General features: G+C 39.2%; 1 protein-coding gene across 1 annotated transcript in view; it reads left to right on the top strand.

Moving 5' to 3' along the window:
• Positions 1–1,696: 1,696 nt before the first annotated feature.
• LOC122652080 (regulator of nonsense transcripts UPF2) overlaps positions 1,697–11,171 on the top strand; it is a 54,450-nt gene continuing 44,975 nt past the window's right edge. Inside the window, exons 1-4 of the mRNA XM_043845750.1 lie at positions 1,697–1,806; positions 6,055–6,119; positions 6,410–6,497; positions 8,845–9,047. Of these exons, the coding sequence (XP_043701685.1) occupies positions 1,770–1,806; positions 6,055–6,119; positions 6,410–6,497; positions 8,845–9,047 (393 nt within the window). The 5' untranslated portion in view covers positions 1,697–1,769. The remainder of the gene's footprint in view (positions 1,807–6,054; positions 6,120–6,409; positions 6,498–8,844; positions 9,048–11,171) is intronic.

Genomic DNA, 11,171 nt, shown 5'->3' with positions numbered 1-11,171 from the left:
CCATGATATGTGTTAGTAAAAGGGCCAAGAATCCTTTGTTCAAATATTTTATAGATTCTAATAAAAGTTTTAGGGTGATATAATATATGGGAGAGGGTTCCTTGAAAGGTATTGAGACTCCTGTATTAGTGCGGGGGCAAATGGGAGTGCTCGCGGAAGCATCAACGGGGTGGATTCCCACCTTTTATGGGGGTGGGATGGTAATTTTGTGTCCTTGTGTGTCTGGGCGCAAGGGTCATGTTACCTTTCAAAGTGATGCAGATTCATCACCAAATAGGGCTTGTTTCATTGGGAATAAGTCTAGGGTTGGGTTACATACATGTTGGGCATTTGATCCCATGGGTTTTTAATGTAATAGACCACTTTTATGGGCCTAAAATATGGGTATATAGGTTGCATACGGGATTAGCCCAATACTTAGTTTATTTTTATGTTTTTTAATTGAACCGGTTCAAATTGGTTGCATCCAATTGGTTCAATTTAAGTGATCATGTGACTTGGTTAAGTGGTCATGTGACAACTTAATTGGCCATGTGATGTAAGTTGGGCTGGATTAGAACTCTATAACTCCAGCCATGTTTTGAGTCTATTTCCTTTAGTATTCTAGTTTTCTAGTTAGTTTAAGTTACCTAATAGGTTATGGATAGGGTTAGACCATTCCTTTTTAGTGTTTAAGTCTATTTTTGAGTTTTCTATATAAGTTTGTAAGGGAGGCCAATATTAGATACGAATTTGATTAATAAAATTTAGATTTATGCTTGCTGCCATTGCTGCTGCTCTTTGTGAGTGTATATCCTTGTGGATCTCAAGGTGGTGAAGGGTAGGTGGACTCCTGTGACTCTTTGCATTGTGAAGATCGGGAGGTTCTCTCAAGTCATCAAGCTGCTGCCATTGTCTTGCAATACAGTGAGTTTGAACCTGTTTTCTTATTTTAAATCTTCTTCTATCATCCTTCATCTTCCCTTAGACCTAATCCACAGTCACCTCCATCCATCAAACCCTAATCTCCATTAAACCTGCAACTCCTACCTCAACTAGGACTCCCCCATAACTCCAGATTTAGCCATCAATTGCGAACCCTACTTCCAGCCTACATCCCCCACACCTCTCTCCCTACACTTGACCTTAAACCTAGTCCTTAGTCTCCACTACAACCCCTCCATTCCCCCACTCCATTAAACTCAAAACCTGCAACTTCATTCTGTCCAGAATTGCAGAATTTTAAAACCTTCCCCAATCCAATTATTTTTATCCCATAATAACCCCCTAGACCTGCATATTAAAGCCATATAAGACCCATTCCCAAATTCCCATCCTAAACCCTAGAATTAACCTAAAACCTAATGCTGTCCATTTGAACCAGCAACCCCTTTTGCTATTGATCCTGTCATCTGGCTCCTAGTAGGTCTCGTACCTATCTAGGACTACATTACAAAGTTCTTTTTCCCATAATATATTATGCTCATAGGCATACTAGTTCTTTTTTCCATAATATATTATATACATCGGCATACCAAATCTATGTCTAATTATATAATAGATTGTACAAATAGTAACCAAAGGATTATAATTTGTAGACCATAATTTATTGTCACAAATGATTTCTCAAAAATAGGTTATAAATACAAATACAAATCATACCAAAGAGACCCTTAGTTGAACCAAAGGGCTACACTCTTACCCCTCTCCGACCGTACATCGACGGTAACAGTTGAACGTCGGAGGCGATTCAGATTTTAGACGCTGACATTCGAACGCCCGTTGTTCTAATGAAGAATAATCCACTCGGAAGCCGAAGTTCACTAGGTTCGATTATCTATTTATTAATTTTACATTAAAGATTTTTGCTAGATTCGCCATGTTCACGTCTTCATCTCGATTGGGTTTTGAATTTAATCTTTCCATGTAAACTATACATGTATGTTCAAGCCTTCGAGAACTTGTTACTGGTTTTCTACTGCATTTATGATTTTGGGTTGGATTATTTGGAATTAATCTGGAAAGCGCTCTCTCTCTCAATCTCTCTGAAAGCTCACCGCCAACGGTCGACTCCCCCATCTCTCCAGATAGCAGCAGTCGGTGCGGTCTCTCATAGTTAAGTATACCTTCACTCTCCTCACCCCCTCCACAGACTGCGCCCCTCCAATCTGCTCGGTCCTTCACTATCTCTCCTCCTCAAACCTCCCACCGGATCCCGTTTATACGATCCTACTACTCCCCAATCCCACCGCCGCAATACCTCTGTGCACACACTGATCCCATCGTCTTTGCATACCCATCGTCTCTCTCCCGGATTACCTCACGCACATCGACTTCACCCATAGCCTCTCTCTGACCTCCCCGATCTCTCTCTCTCTCCTATATCCATCGTCTCCCTCTCTCTAACTGCCAGAACCTAAACCAACACCTCTGTTCTCACTTAGCCCCAACCCCCTTGCACTTGCTGCTGTTCGCTACACGATCCCAAACCCTTGTACTCCTATTATAGAACCCAAACCTAGCACTTACCATCCGACCATCCCACTCTGTGAGAAGGGTGACCAGATTTTAACCATCGTCCTCCTCTACCTCACCACCGGCAAAGAATATACCTCCTGACCTCACTCCTATCGACTCTTCCACCAAGACTCTCTCTCTCTCTACCCCCAAATTCTCTCTCTCTCTCACCTCTTTTAGGTTGAATAACAGTGCTTGGTCCCTCCACCATCACCTGTCTCCCTAATCCCTGACGATGGCCGTTAACTCACCGATCCTGCGAGCTGCATTGGTAGCTCTCGGTGGTACGCTGGACCCTCTTCCCTTGCAACACTTTGTTGGCAGATTTTTGGTGCTAGGCAGGAGATTCAACCCCCTTGGGTTTGCATATTGTTCTGTTAAATTACTGTACCCCTTTGGATTGGATTAGTCTTACCATTGCCCTAGTAGTTACTGTCTCAGTGCTAGCTGAATTGCTCTGTATATTGCTGTTTTTTGTGTACATCTACTTGATATATTGTACTGTTGCCTCTCCTTGTTGTATTATCTCTGTTTGCATATTGTTCGTTTACACTACTGTACCCTATTGGATGGAATTATTCCTACCATTGTTGTAGTATTTACTGAACCAATGCTTTGCATTATCTCTTATTGCTTATTGTTTTATTACACTTTTGTACCCCTTTGTATAGTGTGACTTACTGTATATTAGCCTGGTCTATCCTGGCCTGACTTGAATCTGGTTTAACAGACTTGTTTAGCTTACTTTGTCGGAATTGCCTGTGTAATGTTTAAGTAATCTCTTGGTACGTTATCCTATTTACCTTACTTTTCGTACTGCATCTATATATTATATAGTATTTCTCCTATATTGGTGCGTTAGGTAGGCAGCCGGCACCATATTATATCCAGCCAATCCCTTTTGCATGGATCCTAGAACATTCTTTTCTATTATTTTTTGAGTATCCATTATCCTTTCTTACACCATGTCCTTTAATACTAATCTTGGTCGTAAGCATAGGATTAGATTTGCATTCTGGAACATCGGATCTTTGATAGGTAAGAGTATGGAGCTGATAGATGTTATGCGGAGAAGAAGGATTAATTTTGCATGCATTCAAGAAACGGGGTGGAAGGGCCACAAAGCCAAGGCATTAGAGGACTTCAAACTATGGTACTTGGGAAACAAATGCGAGAGAGGTGGAGTGGGCATAGTTGTAGACAAAGACCTTAAGAACGAAGTAGTGGATGTTAAAAGATTTGGAGAGCGGATCCTATCTATCAAACTGGTACTAGGCAACGAGGTTATCAACATAGTTAGCGCCTACGCGCCCCCAGGCAGGATTGGATGAGAGTGTTAAAATATAATCCTGGGAACACATGGAAGGTTTTGTGCAAGGTATTGGCTAGGGAGAGAAAATTGTTATCGGAGGTGATCTTAATGGACATGTGGGCAAAAGATCGTAGAGGATATGAAGAAGTTCTTGGAGGCTACGAAGTTGGGGAGAGGAATGAAGAGGGGATCTCAGTGTTAGATTTTGCGACAGTGTTTGATATGTGCATTACAAATACATTTTTAAAAAAGAGAGAAGAACATTTAGTTACCTACAAGAGTGGACAACTTGCAAGCCAAATAGATTTCTTCCTAACTAAAAGGTCTGACAGACTTCTATGTAAGGATTGTAAGGTTATACCTGGAGAGAGCTTGACTGCTCAAAATAGACTGCTGGTCTTAGATATGTACCTTGGTACGAGGCAACGTAAGAAGGTGAAACAGGTTTGCCCTAAGATAAGATGGGGGTGACTACAAGGAGTTCTCTTAGAGTCTTTTACCAATAAAGTAGTTCTACAAGGAAAGTGGGACTTCGAGGGAGATACCAACGAGATGTGGATTGAGATGACGACTTGTATTAAGATGGTTGCTAAAGAAGTACTAGGGATTTCAAAGGGTATGCAACTAGCCCCTAGAGAGACTTGATGGTGGGATGAGAGGTCCAAGCAGCCATTAAGACTAAGAAAGACCGTTCTAAGATCTGGCAAAAGACTAACGAAGCAGATGATAAAGTGAGATATTATGCGGCTAGAAAAGCTCGGAAGATTGTGGGGAAAGCAAAAACGAAGAAATATAATGACCTTTATGAAAAACTTAATACAAAAGAAGGGGAAAATGCAATTTATCGGATAGCTAAAAGACAAGAAAGGAAAAACAGAGATCTAGACCATGTTAGATGCATTAAGAGTGAGGATGGTAGAGTAGGAACCTCCATATGATCTTTATCGACCTAGAAAAGGCCTATGACAGAGTCCCTAGAGAGCTCATTTGGCGGGCCCTAAGCAAGAGAAGTAGCTCAAGTAACTATGTGGGTATAATTAAGGACATGTATGAGGGCGTGGTGACGAGTGTCAGAACTGCAGAGGGCCAAAGCAGTGAATTCCCAATTACAATTGGGTTACACCAAGGATCAGCTCTAAGCCCTTATTTGTTTGCACTCATCATGGATGATCTAACCAGACACATCCAAGATGAGGTTCCTTGGTGTATGCTATTCGCTGATGATATTGTTTTGATCGATGAAACAGTGGAAGGGATTAATGTGAAATTGGAGGTTTGGAGATCAAACTTGGAATCAAGAGGTTTTGAGTTAAGTAGAACAAAGACAGAATATATGATGTGTAACTTCAGTCAAAACAGGAGAGGTGGTGAAGTGGAGAAATTGGAGGAGCAAGAGCGACCACAAAGTGAATGCTTTCGATACCTGGGGTCAATCATTAACAAAGAGGGAGATATAGAAGATGATGTGTCTCATAGAATTAAAGTGGGGTGGATGAAGTGGAGAGGTGCTTCGGGAGTGTTATGTGACAAACGCATGCCTGTTAAGCTTAAGGGGAAATTCTACAAAACAGTAATAACACCAGCTATGACCTATGGGGCCGAATGTTGGGCAATTAAGAAGAGTAATATAGATAAGATGAGTGTAGCGGAGATGAGGATGTTGAGGTGGATGTGCGGTAAGACCAGAAGAGATAGAGTAAGGAATGATTGTATTAGAACTGATTTGGGAGTTGCACCAATCCAAGACAAGCTCTGTGAGAGCCGGTTGCGGTGGTATGGTCCTGTTCAACGGAGACCCATTGATGCACCAGTAAGGAAGAGTGACCAGATTCAGCTTAACGGAGCTAAAAGAGGTAGGGGTAGATCTAAATCACTATTGGAGAAGTGGTAAGAAAGGATATGCATGTGGTAGGGCTTGATCCTAGTATGACTGCAGATAGAGTTGTTTGGAGGACAAAGACCCGTGTAGCCGACCCCTTGTAGGGGATTGTTCCTAGGATGCTGCTTTGAATATTGCTTTGACTTCTACATTTACCTATTTTCTTCTAACTCCCTTTTACTCCTTTTATTTCTCCTATTTCCATTACTGTCATAGCATCTATCGGATCCATGTAGCCGACCCCATTTAGTTGGGATAAGGTTATGGTTGTTGTTGTTGTTGGACAATTATTTTCCTTTGTGGATTTCTCGTCTTAGGTTAATTATAATTCTCGTTTTTCTGATATTATTGATGATTTCCCTCAGATCGATGGAACATCCGGAAGACGAATGTCGCGGTGGCGGTGAACATGCCAGTAAACAAGATGACGAGGTGAGCTTCGTCAAATTTTATTACCCATATCTTCCATTTGATTTCCGTATTACTACATCTATTCGAATTTCACGGGGCTTGAGGGGAAATTAAGTAAGCAATAACCATTGTTGACACATTAGTCACTGTAGTCTAAGCCCTAGGTCCTGCTCAGGGCATTGAAGTGTTGTATTCAGAGAACTTTATTTGTCAGTTAATTAAGTCTGTTTATTGATTTTATGAAATATATTAACTCCTAATGATATTTAAGGGCTGTGTAATTTCCTAATTTTGATGATTATATATTGCAGGAATCTGCTGCTCGTGTCGAGGAATTTAAAAGATCTATTGAGGCAAAGATTGCTTTGCGGCAGATTAATCTGAATCCTGAGAGACCTGGTCAGTAAGAAATGCAATAGTTGATGTACTGTAGCCTAGGTGATGAATTTTTTTTTTTTTTTTTGAAATTGTTCTCTAGAAGTGCTAATCTTTTACTGTATATGCCCATATGGGGAGGCATAATATTAGTGCTGCTTTATTCTGGTTTGATGAAACCTGGCTTATCTTTAGACGAATCATTTATTAATTTTTTATATCTGTTTATCTTTTCATGTTATGAAGTTATTTTTTCTTTAGAGAAATGCGGATTGCAGAGATAAAATTCCCATGCCACTGTGTTAGTTAAGCCATATCTCAACTACTGGGTCTGTACACTGATCCTGTTCCTCCATCCACATGTTCAGGGCCATATAGTTTGTTAAAACCTAAGCAAATAGACCTTTTTCTTGCCATCTGACCTAGCCATTTTTTGACTTACTCTTTGCCCCTTTATCACCTTGAACTTGAACCATATTACCGGTCCTCACTGCTGCATTCGTGGTAGATTTTGAGTCACTGTTTCACTTATTGTCTCTTCTACTTAATAATGCAGTGTACTTTTTTTCTGTTCTATCCTTCTCAAATTTTCTGTTCATCCATGTTTTCATGTTAACATCCTCATTCAGCTTGCTACGTTAGGCATTTATGGTCTTATGGTCGTTTAGTATTTATGCTTCAGATGTAGTGGAATATGCATATTAGAAAAACATAGAACCTATGCACTTCATCAACCTAGCTCTCGCTCTATGGTAATTGTGACGAAACCAGGATCTGTAACCAGTATCTGCAAAATAGAAAAGAGAGAAGAGAAGAGAGAGCTAAACACACGACAGGTTCAACATACCTATTGTGGTCTGCCAATGAACTAAATATAATAATAAGCAAATCAGAGTGAGACTTTGAGTAGGTTACAAGACACACACACAACTTAATCTAACTAGACTCCAACTAGGAAAACTCCAAACATATCACAATAGGGACACTCCCTTACTGAGACTAAACACAGTACATATCTTAACAGTAATATTATTTGGTTCTCCCGTCTTGTTACTGAGGATGGAATCAATACTGAAGATGGTTGCTGAACCAATACTATAAAGATGGTTGCTTATTGATCTTATTTATTTCTAGTTATCTTTTATAAAGTTCTGTACCACATTCTATTTGTTCCAGCTTGTCTCAACTCCCTGTTTAGTTGCATCATAGAAAATATATAATTAGCAACCATCATATACCATAGGACTTTATTCTATAAATGTTTAGCCAGTTCACCATAACTAATGCTAAGAGATGTGATAGTGTTGATTATAAAAAAGAAAGGTTCATGATTGAACCTGTTGTAAACCCACTGTGCTTTTGCAAACTTCATCTCTGGTTGTTTCCATATTTTAAGTAAAGATGTATACTTCTACGTCACCCTAGTTTCATTAGCCCTTTTTTTGTCCTCTGATTAATCTGTTATCTATCAAAATAGAAGGAAAAAAAAAGATATTTTTGAGATCCCTTTCATGTCCAATCTCTAAGTATGCTACTATATAGTTTCTCAGATCATTAAGACCATGGATGATCTTTCTCTTTTCTCTGAGCTTTTTCGTTGATCCCTTTGTAACAAATTAGCTTCTGTTGTTGATTTTTTGATATTATACATGTATTGATTTCTTTTCAACCACTCTCTGCAAAATCTTATATATGGCTATAAGTTGTCTCCATTTGATGATTGATCTAAATTTGAATATCTTTTTAGTGCTAGAAATCTCCTTGAATGATAGTTAACGAGGATAATCCAAAATATCCTTGTATCTCTAAAAGTTACTTGGAATTCCAATAACTTAATACTGAGGAGTTATATTCTATGTGCTTTTTCTTCTGCAGTATTGATTTATTCTTAACTGTCTAGGTTGTTTTAATGTAATAATTATTGAAAATCTCTCCTTGTTTAATTTTCCTATTCTTGACTAAAATTCTTGGATACTCATTGTTGATGTAACTAACATGAGCTAGTGTCTCTCACCTAATGGCAACTTTTATACATTTTCTCCGCCATCACTTGCAACTGAATAATGATAAAATTTTATAGTTTGCTTTATAGTTTTAGCCCCAGTTACTGCATTAGTTTCAAATTTCAATATAGCTTTGTGAATTTGACCAAATATTTCTGTTTCACTTATATTTGAAGCCATTTTTTTCCATGTTGAATTGAACATGAAGTTCAATTGGCATTGACAAAGTGCAAGATTTTGAAGAGTCTGTTTTCTATAGGAGCTTTTCCACCTTAATTTTCTTGTTTGCTTTGGGATTTAGGGTTCATGTGTGTGATCTGATGGATAGTTGTTGCACAATGATTGACTAAAGCGTAATCTGTTTCCAGACTCAGGTTTTCTGAGGACTTTAGATTCCAGCATTAAGCGCAATACAGCTGTTATTAAGAAGCTTAAGCAGATAAATGAAGAGCAGCGGGAAGGCTTGATGGATGATTTGCGGGGTGTCAACTTAAGCAAATTTGTTAGCGAAGCTGTCACAGCTATATCTGATGCCAAGCTAAGAACTTCAGACATACAAGCGGCTGTTCAGGTGATCTTTGGGGATGTGAACTTAATTTCCTGGTTATGGGGGCTCTGGAATCCATTTGTTGCTCAAACTTTTGTTTCTTCACACCTCCATTCTTCTTCTTTTATGGGAATAAACAGTTCATTAAGTGTCTCATTCAAAAATTATGTTCAAGGGCATAGAATCTATAGTTGTCAAGGTCTTGCCTAGGTGTCTTGGTCACCTTGGGTGTCTTGGTCACCTTGGCGGGCGCTTTGTTGGTGTCACCTTGCATCTGGACCCCCTCCAACGCCTTGGGTCGCCTAGACGCCGTGACATCTGTGGAATCTATTCAAAGCTCTTAAAAAAAACTTGTGTATTCTTGTTATAGATTTCTGTAGTAGAACTATTCTGTTTGAATCTTAGTTTTTCCCCCTAGACAATTGGGCTTAGTCTGCTTCTCAACCGGCTCCAGTCCCAGCTTACCTGCCAAGAGGAAGGCGCCTTCTTCTAAATGAGATGGGACCAAGAATCATATAAGTTTCAACAATATTGATCAGGGCCATCAGGCATTTCTCAATTGTGCCAGGATTCTCAATGTTCTCTGCTGCCATTGTCTCTGGACAGTCTGATTCCTCTTCCTCTGTCCTTTCGTTAAACAATGGGAATACCTGGTGTTTCTATTGGTTTCCTTTGTTTGTCTGGAATCAGATTTGCTTTTTTTTTTTTTTTTTTTTTGTAAATGTCAAAATTTTAATCAAAAAGGGAAAAGGCCTCTATGCTTTACAATACCCTAAATATACATAAATATAGTCATATAGAGCATCCCAGTGCACAAGGCTCCTGCTACCGCAAGGTCTGGGAGGTGCACTTAACCATTGCACCAAGGCTCGCCTACTAAATATAGCTGTACAAAAAGTCAGGTGATTACAGAAAAGGTATGCCACTCCATGTTGATTCTTGAAGGAGTGATTGTCCAAAATATTTGAAAGGATATAGGCTCCCCAATTGGATTTGTCAAATACTTCGTATGCTGGTCGGTGTGATTTTCAAGAACCCCCTTTTTTCATTCCTCCCATAAACTCCAGGTGACTACCCCAGGGGCTAAAACTTTCTTCATGCAGTTACACTTCCATGTCTGGACTGGACTGACATGAACCAATCTACACACCTAGGCCATGAAGAATTGGGTCCAAACCTGGAATTTTGGTCACATAGGGGTATTTATGGATTTATTCATTTATTGGGTTATATTTGTGACTTGATAATTATTATATTAATTCTGATAGGTGTCGATAGCAGGAGTTAGAATCCAAGTTAGTTTAAAGTTCTATTTTAGGATTTGATTAGAGTCTTTTCCTTATTTCCTTTATATATGTAAGCAGCCCATCGAGATTGATAGAGTTGAATGATTGGAATAAAATTGATTTTGTATGCTTGCTGTTGTGTGCCAAAGGGTTGGTTCGACTGACTTCTTCTCCTTCTTTCAGTCCATCTTTTCTTTCATATTCCTCCTGTCCTGATCTGATATTCTTCTATACGTCTCTGTTTACATTAATCACTTATTTTCATTATATTTCCTCTTGGTTGTTCTCTTCTTCTTCCCCTTTATTCTTCTTTCCCAGTTTGAATTATCTCAATTCATTTGCTGTTGATGTGTTCTCTACGTCGGTTTGGGAACGCATAGCAATCGATAGAACTCTCTTGTTTCAATTCCTTTTTCATTGAAAATTTGGGAGTTGAATCCATACCTTAAAATCCCCCTCTATTGTGAGATTTACTTGGATATAGAGATAGAAAGTCTTCTGGTTTGTCAGATCTGGAAGTGGGGATATTTTGATGTTGATTTGTATATAATGGATGGGAAGACTCTTTCAGAAGAGAGTAGTCTACGATCAGCTAGCTTATAGTTGCTTGGTTGCTGGTTGATGTTTCGAAAAGACTCGGGGATAGTGCGGTATCCTACCTGCTGAGAAACACACCTGGAACTACAGCTGGGTCTGTTCTTATCGCCGGTTCAGTTTCAGGGAGTTTTTGTAATTTTTCTGATTGCTGGTTTATATGTGTAGAAAACCTAGGACCTGTAACCAGTAACTTGAGAGAAGAGAAAAAAGAGAGAATGAGAGAATAATGACTTGTTATTTTTATTGATAGGAAAGCCCCTCTATT

The sequence above is a fragment of the Telopea speciosissima genome, chromosome 2 (genome assembly GCF_018873765.1).
Source record: "Telopea speciosissima isolate NSW1024214 ecotype Mountain lineage chromosome 2, Tspe_v1, whole genome shotgun sequence".
In the NCBI taxonomy this organism is placed as follows: Eukaryota; Viridiplantae; Streptophyta; class Magnoliopsida; order Proteales; family Proteaceae; genus Telopea; species Telopea speciosissima.
This window is presented reverse-complemented; position numbering and strand designations above follow the sequence as displayed.